Below are 27,730 nucleotides of genomic sequence, written 5' to 3' on the forward strand. Positions count from 1 at the left end.
CTAAATGCACAAAAAAGTAAAAATAATCTTTAAAAAAAATTTACTTTCCACACTAACGGTCATACACTACATTTTGTTAAAATATTTCATAATTAGAAAAGGTTATTTGTTTTAGCAGTACATTATCAAATCTTTTTTTTTTGATACTTTGACTTTCGGACCTGAAATCCTGGGACTTTGTCACACGGAAGCAAATTATTTCTTTTGATCCATTTTATGTTGAAACAGTAGCAATATATGTTTTCACTGAGCATGGAATATAAATACACATCTCCTGAAGTATATTTTTAGAAAATATTTTCTGGTGATGTAAAAAAAAAAAAAAGAGATTATTACAAAACTCCACATGGTATGTGTAGTTGTTCTTTTTCAAGTGGAATAATGAGTTTGTTTTCTTAATGTTCCATGGGTAGCATGGAACATGAGTATTCACACATAGTCGTAACTATTTTGGACTGCAATCTGCTAATGTGGCACAGAGTTTATCACACCGTGTTCTTAGAAAGAGGATATGATGATCCTTGGAGCTTCTTTTTTTGTAAAGACACCTGCTACTCTGCCTACACAGAAGCTTCCTCCAAACCTCCAATATGCCTGCCGCACAGTGTTAGTGCATGCATCTAGTACTTGTGAATATGGAGCAAATATCTGTTAACAGCTCACAGCACTACATTTGAGAGATTACAACAGAGGAGCAGACACTGTGATTCCACAAAAACAACCAAACCACAAATGAAATGAATATAATGAATGGCTTTATGCTGGGAATGCAACTCTGAGAAAGCAATTTAGCATATTGCACACTCTGTTCTACTAATGTAATGCTATGAATGTTGATTGCATAGGATGTCACACAGAGCCATGTAAGGCGAGGATAAGCTGCAGGGTAATGCACAATAACCCTGCGCATTAATCTTCAGCCTTCCCCTTCTCATTTTAATCCAGCAAATTCCATTATTGTCCCTTGCAGGTCCATTTGCCTCCATAGGAATCCTATTGTGCTGGCGGCTGTTGGTGCTCATATAACAAACCCATATCTCCAGTGTTAATCTTCCATCACTCGGCCTCTTTGAATAAAAATACAGCTTCAAATCCATCAGTTTGGAATGGCTACTAATTGCACAAAAAGAGTGATCATCCCTTTGCATGGGTTTAAAGATTTAAAGCAAACAGATTACAGCACCACTAAAGTGATAATGCATGTTTCACTGCAATTTAGCCTATAAAAGAACAACAAAACTGGGGCACTCTGCACTTAGAACAATGTGGTATTACACATGTCAGATTCTGCAAAGATCCACACACAGCAGTGACCTAATACACTGCTATGCTATATGAGTACAGAAAGTTTAATCTGAACCTGTCTCACATGCAAACCTCCATTTAAGTGCTTTTTCTTTTAACCATTTATTGTGTTTTTTTCTTTCAATTTGCTGCAAAACTGGTATTTATTCAACTTTACAATCTGCTCTATTAATAAACTCATAAATGTTTAACTGTAGACATTTCCAAATTCTGTGTAAATATATAGCAATATAAAAAGATCACAATTGTCAATAATTGTCATTAAATGTCAATACAGGTCTTTGCAATCAGATGAAGGTTATATTGCTGGTTCAAAGTTGGTCCAAATGGTTTTTCACTTTGACCAGCATCCTTCCAGAGCATTTCTAATCAGAACTGTGAATATAACAAGAATAATGGAGGAAGTTGGGTTGCAGTGTAAGAGCAAAATTCAAATGATTTCTTTCAGAATTCAGTCAGAACTTTATAGGCTTTATGAATCAGCTTGAAAATCAGCTTTTTAACATGTAAAGACTTAATTACCATTCCAATTTTAATAAGTCTGGTTCAGATATAATTAACATGGTTTGTATCACTTTTGGATGTTGCAGTTAAAGGTTTGTAATGTCAAATCATATACAACTTGTAAGCCCAGCCTGGCTGCTTTTAATATCTTACCAGTGAAGTGAGTCAATGTTAACTGTTTGCAACATTCGATCTTATCCGAACGTCTTCATGATCCTGTTAGGACTTCTTAGTTGTCAGTTTACAACAAAAACCTAAATAGGATTTGTCTCTAGAGCTTGCTGTAAAGAGTGTTGATGTAGGTTGAAGTCAGGAAAGCTTCTGTTGAACCAGGTTTCACTCAGAACTGAACATGAATGACACCTGATACTTTAGACAACAGTTGTGTCTCTTTAAGAACTATTACCAGTTACTTGGTATGTGGTTTTGTGTCGACAGAAGAAGCAGCACCTTTGCCCCACTTCATACATTTTCACTACTTAATATTATGCCATGATCACACAATAGGCAATTGCAACCCATCTCCAGTTATTATGTTTTTTTTTACCCATATTCAATTTATATCCGGCTGCTTTATCGGCCCAGCTCCAATCTTTTCACCCAACCAAAAAATTAGAATTGTGCCACTTCAATATGTGGTGCTAAATTGGATAGGCATTTGATTGTTGTCATTGACTTAAGCCGTTGAGAACTTTTAAATAATATTTGTCTGTTGTGTAAAATGTGTTTTTCCTGTAATTGTTGAGGAGTTTTCACGTTCTGCATCCATCCCTCCCAGTTGTCAGGAGAAGCCCAGGAACTGTTCTCGGTGCGTCACGGACCTGTTCGAGCTGCTCGGATTCTTCCTGCTCCTCACATCAGTGAGTACTATAGTAGTCAGTTTTCAACTTTCCACAAAACATTAGTGTTCTTTTAAAAATCTCATGTGTTATATTTGTAATTGACACATTCACCTTGTCTGATCGTTAGATCTCTAACGACGCCTTACTTTTTCTGCCTGAAACACTTTTGTTTGGACAGAGAAAATATATGTAACCAAAGGATTTAACGCAGTCTAATCTTTTTACTCCTAAGATACTAAGGTGTAGGAATGAAAATAAAATAAAAATTTTCATTTGTTTGTACATTCTGGTTTCAACCAAGCAATGACAGTTTTCTTTCTGAATCTTATCATTCTAACATAGAAAGTACTCCTAGATTATTGCTTCTGTTTCTTTTTCTCTGTATACTGTGTATTTTCAAAACCTCTGTTGGTTGTGTCAGATAGCCGCTTGTACTGAGTCAGGTTCTCGTTCTGTTGGAGGTTTCTTCCTGCTAAAAGGAAATTTTCTTCTCCACTGTTGCTATGTGCATGCTTGGTACGAGGGATTGCTGTAAAGTCAACGACACACTGCGAGGTCGTCCAGGAAGAGTGAATGCTACAAGTCAGTGATGAAATGCAATCTACTGAGTTCCTTGGAAAGAAACTTTGTAACCAATTTGAATAATAAACTGAGCTTGACTACATTGTTTGATAAGTAGGCTCTGCTGGATTAAACTTACTTTTTTGTAAGGTGTTGTTTATTGGCCCTAGATAAATAAACTGAATTCAATTAATTTTGAGTAATTCTTTACAAATAAGCAGATTATATCCTGGGTACTGTATTTTTACAATTTGGAAAAGGTGTCTTGCCTCTTTGCTTGTTCAAAAGTTTCTACTTAAACTAATTGCTGTAAATCTGTCTATTTTGTAGTGCCAACAAAGTCTTTGGTTAACTTAATTACAGCATCCAAGGTCAGCACCTAAAATTTAATTCTCGGTGGTGCATTATGTGTCGTTTTGGGTTGTGGATATTTTAAGTGGTGCTCTATCATTGAAATTAAAGAGTGCTCCTTGCTATCTCATCCTGATGTTGAAGCCAGTCTGTGATTTCTCCTGGCCTTGTCTCAGTCAGTGGTGGAAAGCCTGCACAGTCAGTATCTTTTTCCAAAACCTATACTTGGAATTCTGTTGATTGTTTTAAATGTTAGTCTTGGCCAAAACATTCACAAGCAATGGAAATAAGAATTAATAAACCCATATGGATAGAAGTTTTCAGTTATTGGATCTTGGATGAATAAAGTTAAAAAGGACAGATCTGTGTCCTCACAGTGATTTCCCCGCAGCATGTTAAACACTGACAAACTGCTTAATAAATTCAATAGTCAGAAGTGGAAGGAGGTTCCAAGTTCCAGTTTTTTAAAAACTCTATCCAGTACTTTTCCACTATGGAATCACATTGGCATGGATCGAAATTGATGTCAAACTACTAAACTTGTAATAGCGCTTCACGGCCATTTTAGTTTGGGACAAACAAGAGAGGTAAGAAATGTTTTGGGGACATGAACAGCTGATTTAGGTTATTAATATGTACAGTTTTATGCTCACTTATAGTTGTTTGGCAACTGCAAATAAGCTGTCATGAAGGCACAGCAGGAGATTTAATTGATTCACAGGCTTTTAGAAACTGAAGTGTAATTGGAAAAATGAACTGTAAAGCATTGATGAGTCAATGTTTTTACCTACACTAAGGTGTAGGTACAATCCTACACCTCAGTGCTGGTACCTGGCGAGGTAGGCCCAGATAACTTAGTGATATTTATTGACACTCATTGAACAGAGTATCAACAATGCTGTAAATTTTTTTAGCATTATTAATTGGAATTTATCAAGACAATACATCAAAATTCTCATGAAAAATTTTTCATGATAAATAAACAATATCTCTAAACTGCCCACCCTTGTATGCTGCCATAAAATATTACAGCCACACAAACATTGCACTCAAACAGACTGTTGCAGTTCCAATAACTTGGGGATTATTGCAATATAAAACTGTTCTTCTCAGCAGGAGGCTTTTTGTAGTTTTAATGTGAAGACCTAGTTGGTACTGATACACCTACCTCATGAATTCCAGAGTGACCTGGAGAAGGGAGATTTGTTAGAATGGCCATCCCAATTTGAATCACTGATTTATTCTTCTTGGACTACCTGACTGGTTCCAATTTTCTCTACAAATACTATTTTGAAGCAAAGAAGTAACTGATTAAACAGAAGGGATGTATGGAAGGATGAAAGTTACCCTCTTGCCCCCCGTGGCAGATATGTCAATGATTCTTTTGTCTTCACATTAAAATTGGAAATGCAGAGTAAACACTGCTGTCCTTATTTCTAAAGTCAGGATACGCATGGTTCAGTTGTTTGAAAGTTGTGACGCTCCTCAGACACAAGGTTCAAATTTAATCTCTGCAGGTGTCGGGCAGTGATGTAGAAGCTGGTTTCTTGCATTTCATGTTCTGTGAGAAAAACAGCTTTTTGTTCCCCGTCCATGTTCCGGTCTTTTGGCGAATTTCACCAACACACAATGGCAGCATTTGAAGAGTTCTGGAAGTGGATGAAAGCAAAGCTCAGTAATAAGAAGCAGCAGATAGCCTGACACATGAGGGGAGTAATTCTCTCAGCAGAAAATAAATATGAATTGTGCCACTGGGTAGGATACCGATTGTAATCTCCTAGAGTGCAAACAGTGTTGCACTGTGGTAGTCCATTAAAAGGCCAATTGTCTGGATTGAAACTCTGTGTGTGGGTGGACTTAACGAGCCCCGAAAATAGGTGTTGATTATAATAAGCAAGGTCTCCCTTTCTGAGTATATACAGGGAAGTATGTGCTTCCAAAACAGAATATTCACTTCCTTTCTAGATGGCTCTAGAATAGCTCCCAATGCTTCTGATGGACATTTTATTGGAGCCCTTTTTGACTAATATGCAACGTCCACAAAGGACATACCAATACTACCCATACAATGTTTAAAAAAAATGAATTGGAACTGATGTCAGTTTTTGTTTCTTCAAAATGGTCATACTTGTACAAATAATTTCCTTGAAAGTTCACATCCTTCCCTATTTGTCAGATGTTTTGATTTTACTGAGAAGCCTTATTTTAGTAACTGTCATTTTGCTAAGTCTCAAAGAAGCAATATTTACGTTAGAGTTCAGGATTATGACTGAGAAAAATGCCTGATGACAAACATGAAAGGAGAAAGGACCCTTTGGGGAGTGTTAGGGGCTGTTGGGGCCGCCACTTCTGCTCTCACGCCATACCACAGGAACTCAGGCTGATTACTGTTGAGCCTCAAATTACAGCCTTCTTAAAGAAAAGGGGACATCTTCTCCAATCTGAGTACCCTGATCCCCTGGTCCCCAGCCCAACTTCAAATATGAGACAATTAAGGCAGATCACTTCACTTAATCTAACATGTTTTGGCTTTCTTTTTTTTTTTTCTTAAATAGCCGCTGAGGTTGTAACATGCTGTAATCCAAACCACAAAATAAACAAGAGTAAGGTTCTTTACCCTCCCCAACTCCCTGCAGCCTTTTCTTGAAAACGATGGAAAGGTTCCATTTTCACTGTTTTGAGAGTGGGAGGCACAAGAGGTCTCAAATGTTGAACATGTCTTATTCAAAGGCAGAATTGTCTCTGAATAAGACAATAATTCTGCCCATCTTATTCAAAGATTCCTCTTCTTCTCTAGGTCCTCTGAAAGCAGATGGCTTTGCTGAGAAGAGGCCATTGCTGGGGGTCTGCAAGAGCGCAGGGTCTTCAGGGTGAGTTGATAAATCATCATAGAGCTGGCAGCATTTCTTTACTAATCTCAGTATTGTTAATACTATTTATATTAAAGGTCACTTTAAAAACTACAAATCTGTGGTTAATGAGTTTTATCTAATATAAACCAACAAAATGATAAAAACATTGGAATACCACAGTTAAAAAAAACTCTCCCTATTAACTCTACGGTTTTACACATGTTGTTTGCATCTAGAGTTTTTGGCATGTACTTGATTTTTCACAAACATTTAAATTTTGCCCTCATCGTTGCTTCATAAATGATGAAGCAACGATGAGGTGAAGTCGGATTTGTAAAGCTGAGTTGATGGTAAATGATAAAATGGCTTCTAATTGTATAGCCAAAATGCCAGCCATTCATAGACACATTCACATGCTGATGGTGATGAGCCCTGAGACAAAATGGTGATTTTAAACTAACTGCTCAACTTCTTCTGGGTTGGACCATGGTTCAAAGAGACCATTTATTTCTAGATGACAATGATTGAGCTCTGGATATCTGTCCAGTCAGCAGTCTTCCCCATGATTGTGTATGTCTACGAACCCAGATTGAGAGACCTTTAAACGGCTCAGAAAACCTTTGCAGGTGTTTTGAGTAAAGTAGCTGATTTATGATACAATGATGTTTCGTTAATTATATTTTTTACGGTATTTAAATTTCCTGAGACATTGAAATTTGGGTTTTCATTTTCTGTAAACCATATTCATCAAAATTACAACAAAACAAAAGTGTGAAATGCATCACTCCATGTGGTGGTTCTGTATAATATCAGTTTCACTTTCTGAGATGACTGGAAAGAAATATAACATTTTTTGAGATGAACTAGAATTTTATTTTTTGTGGTGTTTTAAGATGCAACAAATGAAAGCTGTATTAGATTGGTGAGAGCTTTGAGATTGAACACTTCACATGCAAACAAGTAAAAATGAGGGAGCGATGTGGGCATAGCGAATGTGATTCATTGACTTTTTTTGTGGCACTATGGTTGGAATTTGAATGGTACCTGGAAACCAGGCTGATGTCATTTCTCAGTTTATAGCTCTTTTACAACTATGAGTGTAATGTCTTGGTTTTGTGAAATAAGTGAATTTTACTAAATGTCATTGCTTCCTAAACTCACTTTTTATATATAATCAGTCAATACCTTCCCCTAACCTCTTCTTTGACTTACTCCTCCAGAGCAACACTAAATTGAACTTAATATATCCTCTCCAGGAAATGAAATAAGGAAGTCTGTCCTCAGCCGAGTCTTGATGGAGACCACCTTCTTGATGTTTTCCAGAACCTGCTTCTCCTGTCTTTCTGACGCTGTCGCTATTGCTTCTGCTTTTCCTATGTCCTCACTGACATTGAGACATGTTGCACTTTGACGGTTTGGCGAATCACCCAGGCGTTGCTTGCCACTAATGCTGAAAACATGCAGTATGTTGAAAAGTAGAAACCCTGACCTCTGGCTGGATGACATCGCTTGGTTCTTCCTCCTGGAGAAGTGCTTGGTAAATAACACTCTGGTAAGACGTAAGAGGGAAAAAGGCTTCCGGGTGCGGCGGAGTACTTTCCGTACTGCCTGTTCATAAACTTACTACAGTCCTCACACAATTTTTTTTCTATATAATCATTTCGAAATAACAGCTTTTGTTAACCACCAAAAAGGACGCCATCCTGACACTTAAATGGAAAACAGATTGGAGTCTTGGCCGCTGTTGCTGTGCTGGTTTCAAAGTTGGTTCAGTCAGCTCTAGGCTTAGATTACAAGATTTGCAAATTAAAGGAAAACGAGAGAGAGGGGGGAAAAAAGCATGTGCTGAAGGCCTGTACTTGTGGATTTGCAGCCAGGCACACTCAACATAATTTTATCAATGGAAAGGATTGTGCATAAGTCCAAACAATGTATAGGTGCAGTGATTTTGCCTGATAGTAAAGCTATGTATGGATCCTTTTGCATCAGTTCCAACAGTACCTTTGGATTTAGTAAACAATGAATGTGCAGTGTTTATTGGCTATGACTGTTCATGCTTCTGGAGAAGATGCAGTGTACCAGGCCAGGTATTGTTCTTCAAGTCAATCTTAAATTTGTAAATTGATGCACCTATATTGGCTCTGTTTTTGTTTTTTAGAACACACTCTTAACAGGTGAAAAGTCAGCTACGAAGAAACAAGCTTTGTTTTTTGGTGTTTGGGAATTTCAGATTCTGTCTCCCTACTTCGCAGCATCTCAAACTGTGTAGAGGACATGGCCCTCTGTTCACTCAACAAAATCCTCTTTAACAATCTGGATTCTCCGGATTGCTTTTTCAACTGCGGAAGTTACACATTGATTTTCCTTGACCAGTTATTGGACCAGTCAACTCTCAGAAGTCTTAAAGTTTTTTTCCTCTGCTTACATTGTATTCTATGCGTCATAGTTTTTAATTGTTTTTTTTATTTTTAGGGAAACTCCTGATGACCAGGAAGTTGCGCAGCCACAGTTGACTGTTGTCTTCCCTATGACTCAAAGTAAATTCATTCTTCCTTCAAGATTTTTTGACACTGGGAAGAAGTCTCCACAGCCCCTATTTACCCATTTGTAACTAAATTTTGTTTGTGTTAATGAGTAACTTTTTTCTTTCTATTAACAACTGTTTTTCTTCCTTTAAATAGAAGAAAAGCACTCATTTGTTCTCACTCAATTGTTTGTGTTCTAGCAAACAAGCTCATGTAGCTATCTGAATTCAGTGGTTTATGTCAGGTAAAAGATTTATGTGCTGTTATAGCTCCATTCCTTTTTTATCCTGTAAAAGGAAGCTTGGGGATTGTCTAGGTGTTTTTGCAGTGAAAGGCTGAGTCCACATGCATCAGACAAACTCACTAAATGCTACACACTGCTCTTCTGCACTGTGCTCTGTACTGCAGCTGTACTGCAACAAAACTGTATTTTAGGGTTGCATGATATACTGAATGGCAAAGTTTCATATCTTGCTTGAGAAGCAACTCCAAACAGAGATTGTATCAGAAGCTTTCACTGTTTTTTAGAAGTTCTAAAAAGGTTTTGGCTGATTTTCAGTGATGACGCTTGTATTAAAAATAGTTTTCTCATGTCTTTATAGCAGTATTTTCCATTATTTTAAATGACTAGCCAATATTGGCAGTTGTTTCCTCTTTCCTGAGGCATCTAGGTCTTTTTGGTGGATATTGAGGTATGGGGTTGAATAGAATTTTATTTTAGCTCTGTTTCATTTGGTTGTCTGCTGCTACACATGGCATCTCTGGATCCCTCCCTTTGCTCTCAGCTACAGTTTTCCCTGTCAGTAGATCCTGTTGCTCAGACTAGTTAGCACAGCCACCAATGACCACGGATTAACGGTTTTCCTGTAATGGTAAATTGTTTCTCTGCCATTAAACCATTGAGCAGCGAATGCATGAGATTGAGTGACATCGCTAACATCCTCCTGGATCAGATTTGTTTTGGTTGGGATCTGTGCATTTCTTCAGATGGCAATAGTAGATCAGGGAGGCGGTGGAGGAAATTATAACATGGTGACAGTTTTAACAATTATGAATATGTTTGAACATATTCTGTGTAAAAGTTATATACTGCAGCTTTTATGACTTTTAGTGTTTTGTATGAATTGTAAGAATTGATATGAAATCTCAGTATGTTGCAATGTAATGCCAGCTTTTCTGCTATGTTTGCATCTGCACACACAAACTTAACACCTGCCTCCATTCTCAATAATAAAGACAGCCATGTATTTGTGTGATTGTGGCACCTCACACAAAGGGCTGTATAAAAAGGGCATAAAAGTTGACTCCAGGTTCATTTTTTAAGTATTTTTTTGATCTAGTGGCCTTCATTTCCTGTTAATCATAGTAGATTGAGAGTAAACAGGGCAATGGGAGAGGAGGAAGACATGTGGCAAAGGTCAAGAGGCTGGGATTTTACTTCCTGAACATTTATATTGAAATCTAACTGGAACATTATCGTAAAAACTCTGGATCATAATTTCATTGTTGCAAGCATCAAATTCCACTTAACCTCCTTAAACACTTTTGATGGCAAAAAGCCTGCTGTGGCATTAAGCCTTGTCATTCAGTTCATTTTCATGACAGGTTTTGCTGTGTTTACTATAATTCTTCTAAAATGTATTAAGCGGAAATCATCATGCATTTGAACGAAATGAGCCACCAGATTAAGGAGATTTAGAGAAGTGATTTTTTTCTATCCACCATGATGACGTGGTGTTTCTGAACGTCATGTCTTGGTTTGTATTTATCATCAATTAAGGCAAAATATTCTCACTATTTAGACTATATTCTATTCATATTGGGATTATGTTTAGATGTTTAAAGTAGTATTGATGATTGTTTTAGTTCTTTGGATGAGTGGTATTCAGAAAATATTTCAACCCTGTCACTTAATGGATCCAGAGGAGCTGGTCTTCAGAATTTGGCTTCAGTTTGTGAACATAGCTTTGTTGTCCACTGAAAACACCAGAATCGGTTCATTCTAGGCCCCTTTTAAACCATCAGTGTTTCAATGCCCCGAACATTCAAAAACACACACACTTGTTCAGTGCACAGGCAGGGTAGCAGGGCTCCAGTTTCACTCTGGAGTGGTTTATTTTGACTTGCACGTCTGTTTTATGTCTGTCGAAAATGTGTTCTGCCTCACCAGTTTTCCCCCTTCAAATAGGAAGTCAGATTAAACTCGGTAGTGGTGGAAGTGGTGTGTATAAACACACCCGACAAACTGAATGATTTGTAATGACTTTTCAAATCGTTACCCCAAACCTCATGCCCTCAACCAAGCCCCCTCTGGCCAAATTAGTTAATATTTTATTCTATTAATGTTTTAGTTTTAAAGTTTTCTTAGCCATGCAAAAGGCATTTTCAGCTATGGTGTGGCCACGTACCTTTCCTTTTCTAGAGACTTCATTTCTCTCTAAGAATACTAACTATCTGAAAATCATTTTACCCATTACAATGCATTGAGGCTGAATATTATTTTTCCTTACTCTCATACATCACTAAATCAATTTTAATGTGTGGTTTGATGGTTATTTGATATCATTTTCAGTCCCTCTTAACAAGCAAAAAAGAAAAAGCATCCTATTTATCAGTTTAAAACATAAAGTCACATGAATACACAGCACAGGGATACAAAAATGCTGCAATATCTAGCTTGATTCATTTATTGATTGATTCATATTTACAAAGTTTGTTCAATTTTCAAACCTATTTAGGAGTTTGTTAGGAAGCATTTCTATGAATATACTTTAAATATTGAAAGTGTACTAATTTAAAACAACTATGGTATATGCCATGCAGTGTATTTTTGTTACTGTTTCAATACTTTGTAAAAATATCAAATTCATTTTGAATACCTTGATTTGAGCTGATTTTAATTTTTTTTTTCTTTTTTTGTTTCAACCAAAAAATTACACATGAGCTCTTTGTGTCAAAAGCTGCATTTCCATTAACTGTAAAATTTTGCAAATTTAAATTCTGAAAGCAAATAAACTTGATTGAAACTCATCAATTTCTAAAAGCACGTTTTTCAGTAAAATGTTTTTGCCTGAGGGTAAAGTGTTTTTTCAGCCACTTTTTACATCACATGAGTCACATGATACACAGCCGGATGTTACTACTGGCAAAAAGGACGAAGAAGACGACAGCAAGTAATAGGAGGAAGATGGATTGTCGATATTTCCTTTTTTATGTTTGAGCAGTTATTGTGATGTTTAACTGTGTTTTGTTTTTTAAAGTCCAAAGCAACTGATTAGCTTGAGACTAGTCTTGAGTCTTGATTAGCACCTAAGACTTGAATAATTTCTGAACTGTGACCCCCAAATCCCAGAGGATTGAAGTAGAGGTCTTATGAATGCACAGCAGAACCAAAAAGCTAAGAAAGAAAAAGGATATTCAAACCATTTTATCCATTAATCACAATTAATTCCCAACTCCAACGTCGCTCTACCTAGTTTCTAACCAAATACACTGATAGAAATTTAAAAAGCAGCATCAAAAGCAAAGGAGGGGGATTAGAAGAATTGCCAACAACCAATGATGTCACCCAGAACATCTTTCTGTGGAAAATCATCTTTGCTGGCTGGATATTACGATATTACAGTCCAACAGTGTCTTTAGCCTTCAGATTGGTCCCAAGGCTGACTGCTACTGGAGATCCTTTTTGAAGATTCTTGGATGATATGAGTTTAATTTCTGCTTGGAAATAAATAAGGTATTTTTAATAGAGTTTGAATTAAATTAGTTACTGACTTAGTTGACAGATTTTGGAAGATTCAGGGTTCCTACAATGAGTCGTAATTTCCTGTGAGGGAAATGGCCAACGTAAGAGCTTGGTGGACGAGCGTCATTAAATCTGACCGTAATCAGGAAGAAGACTTTCCCTTTGTTCCGCCTCCATCATTGGCCTCATGCTGTCAGAATAAATACTGTGCTAAAATACATTAGCTAGAGGTGTTAAAGATTCACTTTCATTAGTGGAGTCATCATCCACAGTTAAATGAGATCGCTTTGTTTAATATCCTGGAAAGAAATCTTATTTGGAAATAATTGAAACTAATTCAAGGGTTGAATGTACTTCCTCTACACCACAGAACTGACATCGTTATGCATCAGGAAAGCTGACATTTTTACATTTGTAAATAGAACTCTTGCAAGAGAAAGAGCTTCTCTGGGAGCATATGTTTCTGTGTCATGTGGTTTCACTTAGGTTTGACAGAAAACTGGCACACTTTACTAAAATGGCTAAAATTGGATCTAATGCAAGCTGTGGTTTTTGTAATGAATATTAATATCCACCTAGCTGCTGTCAAAAAATGAATCGGCTCAGTTTAAGAACTGTGATTACATACATTTTTATGTTCTTATTTTTTAAACTGCTACTCTAGTTACTTTGCCATCATGGTACTAGTATTACTTTCTTTTTGTTCATCATTTGTGTGTTTTACACAGATTCTTTGGTATTTATATTTTTTTCACAGGCTACTGTAAGTAAAGGGTCATGAAGGTCAAAAACAAAGGAAATCTGTCTTTGGCAGCCTCCATCCATAGTGCTGTGGTTGAACTTTTTACCTTCGTAATTAAGGTAGTGCCTGTAGCATGCCACAATAACTGTGGACCCTGGGCCCTCGGCAGTCTGATGTGGCAGGCAATTTCTGCTTTGTTGAATGGGAAGAGTTTCAGATGAAATGAAAGTAGGACTTCAGAATGAGTGAGTAAAGAAAGAACGTTGTTCTTTCTTTATAATGTTCTTTGAGTAAATGACTCACAGAAGATAGGGTTTTGAGGTGCGGATAAAAATGTTGTGCGGTTACTGTGTCTTGACAAGGCATTCATACTTCTTTGACTTTTTTACATTTTGACAATAAATAAGAAAATTTATGCTTATCTTTTGGGATTTTTTTTTTGCTGAAACATGTCTGAAATAGTGCCACGCATTCATATTCAGCCTGCCTGAGATGACATATTTTGTTGCAATTACAGTTTCAGTTCTTTTGGGTTGTGTTTTTGCCTATTTTTTGTCTGCAAAGAGCTCAGATTGGTTGCAGAGATTTGCAACCAATCTTTCTACAACTAAATTGTGGTTGTGAACCACAATTTTCAAGTCTTCTCAATTAGATTTTGGTTTGGACTTTGACTACACCCTTGAAGCATGTTTGATCTAAACAATTCCAATAATAATAATAATCTCACCATCACCAGCTTATCTGCCTCTTAAGTACAATATCCCCACAGCAGGATGCTGCCACTGCCGTGTTTTTAATAGTAGGGTTCTGAGTGATGCATTTGGTTTTTGGTCAACGGAAAATAAATAAATAAAGTATTAATGCTGCGACAGACTGGCGACCTGTCCAGGGTGACCCCGCCTCTCACCCGGAACGTAGCTGGAGATGGACACCAGCAACCCTCCCGACCCCATTGGGGACAAGGGTGAACAGAAAATGGATGGATGGATGGATGGAAGTATTAAAGATGTTTTATTTTGACAAACTAAAGCCCCCAATTAACATTCCTATGTTCCTTCTCTGCATGCTTAGCAAATACATAATGCAGATTGTAGTGAACAGGGGGAGCGACATGTCACAGTTTTTTCACATTTCTATTTGGAAAAGTTACATTTATTAAGTAAAGATTGATACAAGTGGTTTTAGGTTTGAGATTCCATTATCCACAGGGTCAGACAGTTGCATCAATTTTATGTGAACATGTGTTTTTTGATCCTATCCTTGTTGTGGCATCTTCTGACATTTGCTAACCCTTGGTCATTTTTGGATAACGTGCCTGGAAACCATGAACTCCTGAGGATGTTGTTTACAACAAAATCATGTGTTGATTTAATTTCTTTTGTTTTTAATTGTTAGCTTGTTAGATTAAGCTGATGTAAAAGACCAAAGCTATGTCTTCTGTCAGTGAGGTAAGGTCTCCAGTGTTGGCAGTGTTCTTCCATTCTTAGATCAGTTTCAGGGTCATATAGGTTTAATGCATAATTTAATGAAAATATCATTCCTCAGAAATCGCGGAGTGTTGGAGTTCTGTCTCTCTGTAAACCCAGCATCAAGATCCGAAAGTGAACTTGTGTTTGTATAACATTTCCACACCATGTAATTGCCACATGTATTTAGGGACCTTGTAAAACTTTGCACCAGTAGGAAATGTGGTAACATCCTTTCCCTGTAAATGAAATTACTTTTCTCATTTTTAATTCCTTTCTGGGGCTTCCATCCATATTTTCCATATCCACATGGAGTCATGTGGTTTCAAGCGCTTGGTTTAGTTAATGTTTATATAAAAATGTGTTCAGATTGCCTTAGCCTCATGGAATAAGATCAGTGCTGATGTAAAAAAATAAAAAAAATCACTCCATTCATTTCAATGTAGAAGTAAAAAGAGTAGATTGATAAAAAGATGCCTATAAAATGGCCTAGTGGTCCTCAGTTGTACTTAATGACAACTTAGCAATGAATATGATACATTACTATTTTTGCAATTTTTAAAATTGTCATTATCATTTGATTGAATTAATATTGAGATTTATTTAGTGCTGCATTCAGACACATTTTAATCTATAAAACAAAAAAACAAAACAAACGCCTGCTATCCATGAGAACAATCCCATTTTGGATTGTTTGTGGAACGAACTTTAGGCAAAAAATGCATTCAAACTAATCTTTTTTTTTTTTCATTAAGTTTTTAATATATATTATATTACTTGCAGTGCCAGCATTACATGACATGTTTGATAATGAAACAGAAGTATATAATTAATTCAGCGGACTCTCAGAATTCACGGGAATTAGAGAGCACAACATCCTAAGAATCTGAAATCTCTGAATAATCCTCTAAAAATGCTCAAAGCTGGCAATTTTAAATAGTTCAAACAGCAAATATAACTTAGTATGCATAAATACCCACTGAGGAAACTCTCAGCACTCCTGCATACTTTAGAGGTCTTCCTTACCTCTTCTCATGGGGGTACAGCTAGTCAGTGGCAAGAAAAGTGAATGGCGCTCATGGATTGGCTGCTTTGCAAATGCTGGCCACTACCGTGAAAAGCAGCGTTACACCTTGGTATTTCATATTCCTATGCTGCATTATCTTTTGAATATTTTTCATATATTTTTCTTTGGGCAGTAACAGTATTACTTGGAGTTGCATTTCACAAGAAAATCTCCAAATCAGCAAGGGCCCACTGTAATTAGAAAACTTTGATTGAAATCCTGGGACATTTGTGAGACTTTAACAGTATGTTTTCTACCATTCTCTCTCTCTCCTTGCAGATACTCACCAGAAGTATTGATACAAAAGGAAGCTTCTTAAATAAGCAGGGTTTTATCTTTGCAACTTGAAAATGTTTCTGTGTATTCTGCGACTTGGCAGCCTGCAGTTTGAGCTTTAGTTCCTGAAGTGTTTTTATTTGCTGTCAAATGTATTAAATGGGTCTAGCTTTCTCTCTGCCATGCACTGCATTTTGAATGCTTTCAAACCCAAGAGCCAGTTTGAGTAATAGTAATTGACACATTGATCTAATAGGGCCATCATAATAGGCCTGTTACTGAGCTGGGCAATGGTGCTCGGCGTCACCTTAACATGTGCAAGGACTGACATCCCGCCATGATCCATAATGATAATTGTGATTTAGCCTTGCTTTCAACCAACGCCCCAATGTCCCAGCATCAGGAAATCTTATTATATCTGACCCCGCACTGCCTCCATTAGAACTGAGCCATTTGTTAAAATACTGCTAAAACAAAACAATTGAACTCTGTGCCATTTTGATTCTATAACAGTGGGTTATCACTGTCCCTTTGAATCAACCCAAAAGGACCATTTTTCAGCATATAGCTTTGAATTGGATAGATCGGACTCTGATAATGCTGAAATCGATGTTGCAGCCACCTGAAAGTAAATTATTGTTGGGAAGAAATTCAGTATTAATCTTAATGCTTTTAGTCTTGACTGGTAGGGCTAACTGTCTGTGAGGACCTTTGAAATGTTGACGAAGATGTCAACCATTAAAAAGGAAGAATTGACTTAGGGATTGTTTGAGTCATCTCGTTTTTCTTGTTGACAAAATATTCCTGCAGAACGAAACAAAGAATTTATTGTTTCTTTCCAGTATAACAACCTCACAGTGATGAATGCACTGTACTCCTGCAGTTTGGGAAAGGTATTGGATTTCTTTGTTTAGATTTATTTTTTTTTTTTTTATAGATCCAAATTCTTCATTGCTGTTCAACCAGCAGCTTTAAAAATACAGGAGTACAACATCGCCTTTGCACACACTACTGTAGAAAACAGCTTTTCATCAACCTTGATGGAAACACATTAGCTTTGCCAGTGGAGACATTTGTCTCTTCTAATTCTTCTTAACACTTAATTGGACTGTGATAAGGAGTGTTTACTAGTAGTGACATTGAGGTTTTTGATATCATCTCTAAAAACGCATTTGAAAGAATTACAGTTTTATGCTGTCATTGCATTGACTCCAGCAGACACTGATAGGTTTTAGTATCTGAGACCTCCATGCAGCATCAGTTTAAAAAAGGCAAGAATTCACATTTGGCACTGTTAGATCTGAAGAAGGTTTTAAATACAGCTTTTGAATGTAAAAAGAACAAATGGGAGTCAGACCCAAAAGAAAACTGAGCAAGCATTTATTGCAAACAACTGTTACATTGTAATATGCTGTTCTCAAATGATCATCAGTTTAAGACCAAGGCATTTAAAAGCCCAAATTTTGGCAAAAAAAAGGATTTTGTGTCATTTTCTGTCATGACGTGGGGGATCTATGTACATTAGGTCTGTTACCACATTAACATGTGTTTAATCTAAAACTTTAAAGCCTAAATCTAAGGCATTAAAGTTTGCCTAAGATTTTAATATTAATATTAGTATTATATTAATATTATTGATATAATATTAACACATTATATTAATGTATTAATATAACACAATGGAGGGTTATTTAGTTCAAAGCATGCGTTCAACAATCCAGAATCGCGAGTGAAAGATGAGTGAGGAGAGTCAGACTCGTGTGCTGTGCAGCAAATTTTGTTTTAAACAAATCAAGATGGTTAAAGTCAGCGCCTCTCGATGTGAACATCCCAACTTTGAATCCTGTCCTTGGACCACTCCTCTCTCTGCCCCTCTGTCACTTAAAAGCCACTAATGTCATAAAGAAATCTTAAATAATAAAAAAATAAAACTAATGTGTATTTCCTAAATGTGTCAATTCATTTAAGCAGCCAGATTTTACTTCTATGACTCACAGTTACAACACAGCAGCTGTTTTTCTGATGTAGTGCACACATTTTGATTATAAATTCTCCATATAAAATGCAGAATGTCCAATCTCAGTGATTGCTGGAACACTTTAGGGTGCTTTGACCTTTTTTGTTATTTTTAAGATTTGATCATTGGCTTCCAAATGTCCAAGAAGTGTCCCTGCTGAGACTATTAAAGAGTCCACTCGGTATGTATAAGCAGAATAAATGGATTGTTGAAAGAAAGCACTCTGATTCAAGGCTTAAAAACAAAAGCATCTTTTTTCTTCATTCAGTTGTTCTCAGCCAGCGCGGCACCACAGGCCTCACCAAGGGTGACAGAGGACAGAATATCAGTGGAAGCTTTTCTCACAAAGGAAGGGAAGGGGCACCGGGGATCTGGGGTAACTGTGGTGGTGGGGTCTTTCTTGATTAAGATTTATGTCCACATTTGTTCTTTGCCAGCAGCCACTGCCTGCTGTTGGAGAAGCTTGCTCATGCAACTCATTTCTTAGCCGTGATGATTGAAAGACTTTTCCTAAATGTGTTTTATGTCAAAGCATTTCCTTTCCTTTTGGGCCTCATGTCTCACTCTCACTTTGAAAACTCTCCTAAGGATTAGAGCAGCAGGATGTGGTGGAAACAAATACTGTATTGAGCATATTTTATCCTTCAAATGTAAGCTTCATTCTGTCTGTGAGTGCATAACCCTAGTGTACATTTATCCAAAACATACTGATCTATAAAGAAGTACTATTGTATGTAAAGCTTATTTTTATAAATATAGAGAAAGATCCTGGTTTGTCGGGTTAGGTGTTCATTAGTCTCTTTCTTTTATTAAATCTTGTTCTGTTTCAGTCCTTCTTAGTGATTCTAGTTTATTTCTTGGCTCTAGTTATTCTTTGTTGCTCAAATTGAATTATGTTTCTTAGGTCTAGTCATTGTTTAGTGTTAGATTTATTTACTACTCACCTGTGCACTCTCCCTCACCCTCTGTGCCACTTTCTCTCTCCCCTCACACCTGCAATCTGTGTCTAATCAGCCATCTGTTCCTTGTTCAGTAATCAACCTCCCCATGTATGTATACAACTCATCCTCAGTTCCTCCTGGCTAATCTTGTTTTATCCTATTAGATCCTGTTATTTTACCATGCCTCCCCTGTTTCCCCTGCTGTTTTTTCCTTGGATTTGTGTCTCTGGCTCCCTGTGCTCCCTACGTTAGTGATGGGCAAATGACATCTCATTGGGTGTATGGCACATTTCCCAAACTATGTTGACACTGTGTTGAGATTGTGTTGCTGTTGCAAAAGTCATTGCAGGCAAATTCAATAAAGACTGGAAACCGACTGAACAAGGTCCATTCAGATATTTTTATTTAGAAACATAACAGCTTTGGTTTGAGACGATTGCTCCGCTTACAAACCATTTCTCCCACTTTTGAGAACACCCTTTCACAGGGCAGTGATGATGACGGCATACATAGAAATGTAATTGCAAGTTTGTATATGGTTGTATGTGTAGTCTTTGCATTTCTCAGTATTGTAGTCGATCCTGTGATCTTGGTGTTTTCGCCTCGGAGATGCATATTTGTACCTCGATAACGGCATCATGGTGACATTTTAAGTGGCCTTACTCTCTTCAAATTCCATGTTTAGCTGCTGTCACAGGTTGTCATCTGAGAAAAAAATAAAATGCATCTGTGTTACTAATTCATTTTAAATGGAGTGATTTGCAACAAATACAAATCAGCACAGTTAACAATCATGATAAACTTGAATTGGGAGCAGATGGTTGAGTTGAAGGTCCAGTTCAATCTCCTGCTTTCTGGAAACACCAGGGTTCATCACGGAGTGTTAACCTGTTCATCCCCTTCATACTGGGCATGATGATGCCCCAGCATTGTGGAAGTGCTCCAGTTACAGTAAGACAACTGGGAGAAAATCCAATGTTTCACTTACAATATAAATAATAGTTGATCCCTGTAAACTAATTCAAATATCCTATAGAAAGGAATTGGAACAAGCCAAAAGAAAAATGATCACAAGTGGAAATAATAACGGAATAATCATTTATTTTTTTCCCCATGATAAGATTAAAATGATCCCACACAGGAGAAAATTTCCTCTTCATTGGTTGATTCATTCTGGTATTCGAGTGTGAGCCAAAAATAAACACAAAGCAAAGAACACAAAGCATCTCCATCCATCAAAACCCACAAACATGTTGACACAGTTTCTCCCTTATAAATACAATTTGGTATTGTATTGGTTACGTAGTTTTTCTTAAAGTGATACGTGCACCGACACGGGGTTTTGTCTTATTTGCTCGGTGCACGTGTCGAGGTTTCTGTGTCGTCTAGTCCGTCACTACCCTGTGTATGTTTTTTATTTTTATTTTCAATAAAACATGATTCATACTCCCAGCTCCTGTCTGTATTTTGGTCCATCCACACCTCATGACAAATATGCTGCTCAGTGTATCATCAAATGTATTAAACACGTTAATCAGTCATAATGTTTTGGAATTTGATAAAAGAAAGGGGACATTTAACATACTTTGTTAAAATAGCATCTGGCAGTTTTTGAAATGCTTTAGGTAACAAGTTGCCTGACCAAGGCCTTAATACACAGTTCTGCTTGATTCTCATCCCCATTTACTTCTATAACTGGTATTTCTCAGGGTACATTTCCTCCAATCAGCAAACAGGAGGAGAGGTTTTAGAATTGCATAGGATTGTAATTTGGCATTGAGGGTGGAGGAAGTGAACAAAGCCGTTCAGTCCATGTTGGCCATACGTCCAAATATTGAATTAACATTAACAACCTGGTTTGGTTTGGTACTTCTGTCGGCACTTTTGTCGCCACAGTGGAGGACGGTTATTTACAGCCTAGGCAATTTACATTAAGCTTCATATCGAACTAGTGCATAACCATCGCAACAATCGTTTTTGATTGGGTAAAATTTATAACTTCAACGGAGTCCATGCCTTCCACTAGTTATCATTTCACAATAGCCGAAGATCCAGTCCCTCTGGGCTGATTTTTACTAGGCAAACTCAGTCTTGTTTAGAAAGTCCTTAATCAGGAATGCTGGGAAACTTCTGAAAAGGGAACAGGTGCCTGTGTCATGGTTGACCAAGCCCATTGATGGACAGAATAATGCTTTTCAAAATAAGAGCTACTGCAGTTCAGACTGTTAATAAAGTTATCACAACAGTTTTTTGTTTTTTTTTGCTTTGCATATTCCCATCGTCTCTCTGATCGGCTTCTGAAGCAGACGGCCAGACAGACATTTATAGCGGAGCAGCAAAAGTCAAGTCAAAGTTTATTTATATAGCATATTTACAACCTCATCTGACCAACGTGCTTATAATACATAATATAAAGTAAAAATAAAATGAAAGCAAATGAGATGGAACTGATGATGTCATTCAGGACATTCTTCTGTGAAATATTGTCTCTGCTGCCTGGATATTAAACTGCTACCTTGTCGTGGCATCCAAAGCACCAGTCAGGAGCCTCTACAGATTTGTTACAAGAATAACGTATACTGGACATCCTTCCTGCTCACAGCATCACCATCCACAATAACTTGTACTTGAATAATGTGAGTTGTAAAAATAACTAGAGATTAATATTACTTGAGATCATTTTATGACCCAACTTTGTCAACTAAAGTTTGTCCCTTAACAAATTTCAAATGGTAAATATTAAAATGATATTTGCTGTATAAGCTTATCATGTGTCGTTGTGCTTTCAGGACCAGCCCACCTTATTGTTGTGCTGACTTGTATTCTTTACGGACAGGCGAAATGGTTAAATCCATTCAGTTCAAGACACCAATCTATGAGCTCCACTGCAACAAACAGTAAGTCTCATTCTTGTAAAAATACAGTTTTCTGTCTTGACATTTTTCAGTGCATTATCTTAACTTCTTTTGGTAGTATTCTTGTGGTGAGCCTTCAAGAGAAAATTGCAGCCTTTGACAGCTGCACCTTCACCAAGAAGTTCTTCGTTACAAGTAAGGATGCTTATAGTTTGAATGTTTCATGAGCAAATTGTGTCCTAAATAAATTCTTTTTGTGCAAAATATTTGTAATGGATGACAATTTTCAATTTCAATTACAAGCTTTTTTTAAATTAAGTACTGTTACAGTATTGTTAGCTGATACTGATTTTAGAGGAAAGTTTTCTTTGTATTAATTTGAATGTTTTATCTTAATTAATCAATGTGGTTTACTAATTTGAATTGAAGAAATGATTAATGTCAGACAGGATATACTTCAGCTGCACTGGTTACGTAAAAAAAACAAAGCAAAAAACCCCCCAAAAAACATTGTTGGGTCTTAAAATTCAACTGAATTAGATCATAAAGACTGTGAGCTTAAACTATTGTGTCATAAAAACATAATTATTTCTTTGGTGATTCCAAAATGGTTTATTTGTACGTTTCAGATAATTTCAGTTTTGCAGGGCAGCTGTTCTATATGGGCTTTAGATTATGTTTAATCCAATGCACTTTATTTGATCTGTTAAATGTTTGTAATTTCTTTATATTTTTTATTCAGGAAAGATCAAATATTAAAAATGTCGAAAGGTTGAAATGTTTTTTTGAATGTTTCTTTAAATGTCTTGCTGATCAACCATAATGGGGTTTCTCTTGAAAAGAATCAAAATTAAGAAAAAGAAATGAAACACTGGTGTGAAACTGTCTAAAGTCACACAAATCTCAGATCCTGAACACAACTTAGGACTCTTAGGTTGACTTCATTCCAGAGGGCTTTGCAAGGGCCCCCATGATGACCCACTAATGGGTGTCATTGAATCTTTGACTAGAATAGTCTAAAATATAGTAAAGTAGAACTGAAAATGGAATTCCAACTTTCTTTAACACCCAGATTAAAAAAAAAAAAAATAGTTGTTTCTTACGTTTTCCTTTTGGTTGTCGACATAACTGCCCTGTTTCCTATAACCATGTTTAACTACTGTGGCCCTTCTGTGTAAGAGAAGAAACCGGACATCTTACATGCCACCAAGACTTGGTATAGTGCTGCACTCAAGTCCTGCTTTTCTGAAACATCATCTGAGACCTCACAGTGATTCTGTTTACAGCATTACTCTTTTATCCTGTTTGCTGTACCTTCATGCTCTGCTTAAGGAGGCTGTGAAAGAAAGACCAGACTATTACAAGGCCATCGCTGTCCACTTAAGTCATTGACTGGAGTAAACTGACCTTACCGAGAGGCTTTAATGTGTCTCCTCGTTGTCTGCCTGCCTTCCCTATCAGCGTCTGGGCAACAGGAAACCAAACATGCTCAATAGTTATTAATCGTTTCTGAATACAGGGGCCTCTTCTTCATAACGTTATTTGGTCTATTTGGTCCATAAAAGTGGTAAACAAAAGGCCCTGTGATGTTCTGGGATCTGTTGTGGATAAGCCATTCTGCCACTGTGTGTGCGCTGCTTCTCTGGAGATATGGTGGTGTTTGTCAAATTTTTTGAAAGCACTTAGTGTTGCGTTTATGCTTATGCTCTTTCTTTGAATCCAAGTGAGCTGGATCTCTTAAGAACAAAGCAGCTACACCATAAATCAATAATTTCCCTCTGTTCTGCAACCTTGTTTTGACCAGTCAACTTGATAATTTTTCTTTGCTTTTTCTAAAACGATTTTGCATAGTAGTGCTTTTTTCTTTTATTCAATCCACTTGTCACTTCTTTGACTTTTAACTCCTTAACTTTAGATTTACCTTATACAGTTTGCATTTTAAGGTTTGCTGGTATTTCTACAGGAAAAAAAAAAAAAAAAAAAAAAAAAAAAAATTATATAAAGGATTTTTCCCTTTTCGTTTTGTCACTATTCTTAAAAAGGTACTACTATTTATTTTTTTTTAATAATTTAAATATTTTTTTTTCCTCTGGAACTAGGTGGCCACAAGCTTATTTCATAAAAATACATTTAAGGATGAACTTCCTGTTCACCTGTGCCAGGTGTGGAAAACTGTTATGAAACTGAGCATTGATGACTCTTAATGAAAGGATCAAGCTAGTCACAATTAGTACTTTGGAGAGTATATGTGAAGTAGGGAGTTGTATTGCAGTCACTGTTGGTTTCATGATGCCAGCAGCTTCAGATTTCCAAGCTCTAAGTCATCAATAGAATAGAACTGAAAATGGAATTCCAACTTTCTTTAAAAGTTGCAGAAAAACCTTTCAATGGGATTTTCTGACTGTCATTAAACCTGTGATGTATATTCCAAGGTACAAGCTGTTTATTACTTTGCAGATTCAATGCATATACTAGGAAATAAATAAAAAGGATATGGATTAGTTGTTTAAAAGAGCTAAATGCAATAATAAAACATTTTTACTGTTTGAATTAAAAACCTGCAGATAAACAAATCTACAGTAATGTCACTTTGGAAACAGTGATATCCTTTTATGACCTTAAGTAAAACTTTATTTTTGTAGCTAATTTCACAGACATAGATCATAAAGTGTTTCACAAAAGCAAGACTATTAAAAAAAAACAAAAACAAACAAAAAACACAACCTTGTCTTGTTGAACTTTTTGGGAAGTTGTGTGTGACTTAAAGATAATGCTATCAGTTCTGGAAAAGCTAAATTAAGACTCACCACATTGTCTTAACTTAGGCAGCGTGGTCTAAATTAAGACAATGTACATCATGTTGCTCACTGCCTGACTCAATGCAACCTCAGCCTTGGCAAGGTTACAAAAGACCTCACTGGCGTTACCAGCAGCACTTGTGGCTTACCTCAACGAGCCCCTTCTTTCCCTCCATATCAGCCCCTTCCCCACCACACACACACCAAGTGTGTGTGTGGTGGGGAAGCAGGAAAGTCAGCCTCCAACTTTCCTGCTGGCTGAGCTGTAAATGATTGTTCCCCCACACCTTAGTGCACACAGATGAGCTGGGCGTGTGTGCATGTTGATTCGGGCTCCAGAGAACCGATAACCATCTTCTCAACCACGTTAATTTTCATATGGTTGTGAATTCATTTTTACCTCTTCTTATTGGAGCTTTGCTAAAGTTATTTATTTATAGTAATTAAGTCATGCAAATTTGTCTTAACATCTTGCCACAGCATTTCAGGTTGAGGTCTGAGCTTTGATTGGGTCAGTGAAACATCATCATTCTTTGCTTTCTCAGCCTTTGGGTTGAATTATTGCTGCTGTGTTTGGGACCTGCTGCTGTGTTACATGAGCCAGTTTTGGCCAATCCTCAGCTGTCAAACTCGGAGTTCATGGTTGACTAAATGACAGCTTTTTCCTCACATACGACTCCCAATGCTAATCTGGAGTTTGGGCTTATTTAGCACTTTCTATGTCCACTTATAAAGCACTTGTGATGAGACAACTGTCATATGTTGGTCCAAACTCTTTGTTGTAGCAGAGGAAAGACGTGGCACCTGCGTTCTTTGCCTTTTTCTTTTTTTTTTTTGTCAAAAACTGGATTATATACTTATTTTTTTACATTAGCAAGAAAATAATAACTGCACTTTTCTAATAACTTGAAAAAATTAGGTAGGATAGAAATTTTCTGGGACATAATTACATTGAGTAAAACTGACAACCAAAAATAAGTTACAGAAACATAAAAAAGATATTGCTACTATATGATATATTTACATTATATAATATTACAATATTTTTACGTAATCTTATGTAAATAAAATATGTTGACTTGACAGGCAGTAAGTACTTGAGTGAAAGAGGGAAATTAAGTCAGTTCTACTTATTCTCATTGTGTGGGGCTGATATACACAATAAAACCAAGTAAACTGAAAAACCTTTTTTTCCCCAGTGTATAGATGAAACAATAAATTTGATTAAATAGATTAATTGATGGAAATTAAAAATTTTCTCCACCAGCCACTCAGACATTTCACCTGCCGCTGTTTTTTTTCTTTCAATTACAAACCCCACCAATACAAGCAAATGACATAAAATCTAGGATTTATTCTTAACTCTATGAAAACCAAATTACTGACAATAAGTTTACCGTACATATGTATGTATACAAACTAATTTAACATAACAAACCATGGATACCTTAACAGAGGTGTACTGTAGTGCAATAAGTTAATTTGAAGTAATTACTAACAGCAAATTTAACTACACAACCCAAACATTCTTGCAATCATTACCTATGTTGAACATTTCCACATTTTGGCTACAACTCTGGAGGTTTGGTTCCAATGGTCCTGCTGTTTGTTTAGATAATATTCTGCAACCTTAGCTTTTATTTTAATTTTTTAAGGGACACTTTGAATTAATGATGCCTTTTTCTAATCACTGCCCAGCTTCTTTCTGAGAATTCTAGAAGTGGTCCAAGGAGAAGTTAGAGTTCTGTCTTTTTGGTCTGACTAATTATACATGTGTGGGATTATATGGTTTCATTTCTCACATCTAACCACTTTCACCTAAAGTGTAGGTCACATTCTCTTGAAAGTGTGTGCGCATGTGTGCGTTTGTCTATCCCTAAAGGGACTATAATTTTGGTCAATGAACAAAGGAGGCATCCTCTATTTATTGGGTATCACAGACTCCATTAGGTCATGCTGTTCACCCCCAACAGACAGACACGCAAAGATACGTCACCCTCATTAAACTCCCATTTATCCTCCAAATACAGAGACTGCACACAAACACATTAGTGACAGTGGATGTATGTTGACCCTTTGCACTACTAGATGACAAAGTTATATACAGTATATGTCATATTATGTGATTTAATATGTATCCTGTTATGTTTTTGGTAAAACCTTCTGTTGTGGGTCTTCAGGCTGCTATCCGTGCCCCGGTCCCTGCCTCAATCCAATAGCTCTGGGAAGCCGCTGGCTCGCCTATGCTGAGAACAAGGTGGTCTCATGCACCCACCCACACACACACACACGCACACGCACACACACACACACGCACACATTCATCTTATAACAGAATTGCCTTATCTCTGAGAAACGACATATTTACCCTAAAAATAAAATGCTTTTTATCTGTTTTCTGCTTCTTTAATCTGTCTGGATAAACAACTCATTCTAAGAAGAGTCCACTACAGATGATAACATTTTTGAAAATCAACAGATGCGCAGGCATTTTCTGTTTAATGGGATTGTTAAGTATTTACAAAAACCAGAATGTTCTGCTGGAGGATTCTGCAATATGTTTAATGCATAACCGTGTTTTGGTGCTGGGCCACTCAAGTAATTGACAGATGGGACCACTGTTTGTGTGACTGCTTGAGGAGGATTTTCTGAAATGACAAAATGGAGCTTTTTGAACAGTTGGATCAGGACTGGGGCTGGGCTTTTCAAGGGATGTTGTGTTTGAAATTAAATTAGTGGAGATTGGCTGTTTGGTTTTTCCAGCTCTTTCAGGTTGTTTTCCCCTTAAGAAAATCAATCTAGCAATGGTTGATAGTCAAACTCTGTAAATCTGAGTTAATTTTTCCAGATTTTGTCATTCCTTACCTCCAGCAGTCTCCTTATT

General features: G+C 36.8%; 1 protein-coding gene across 9 annotated transcripts in view; it reads left to right on the forward strand.

Moving 5' to 3' along the window:
• Window positions 1-27,730, forward strand: part of bcas3 (BCAS3 microtubule associated cell migration factor) — a 305,494-nt gene that overhangs the window by 9,993 nt on the left and 267,771 nt on the right. For all 9 annotated transcript variants that reach the window (XR_006370795.1, XM_044118512.1, XM_044118513.1 and 6 more), the window contains exons 6-10: window positions 2,588-2,669; window positions 6,361-6,433; window positions 21,983-22,090; window positions 22,167-22,243; window positions 27,027-27,103. Coding sequence is in view for 8 of the 9 variants with exons in the window: in XM_044118512.1 (XP_043974447.1) it covers window positions 2,588-2,669; window positions 6,361-6,433; window positions 21,983-22,090; window positions 22,167-22,243; window positions 27,027-27,103 (417 nt within the window). In the remaining variant the exon portion in view is untranslated. The remainder of the gene's footprint in view (window positions 1-2,587; window positions 2,670-6,360; window positions 6,434-21,982; window positions 22,091-22,166; window positions 22,244-27,026; window positions 27,104-27,730) is intronic.

Source organism: Gambusia affinis, linkage group LG06 (assembly GCF_019740435.1).
Source record: "Gambusia affinis linkage group LG06, SWU_Gaff_1.0, whole genome shotgun sequence".
NCBI lineage: Eukaryota > Metazoa > Chordata > Actinopteri > Cyprinodontiformes > Poeciliidae > Gambusia > Gambusia affinis.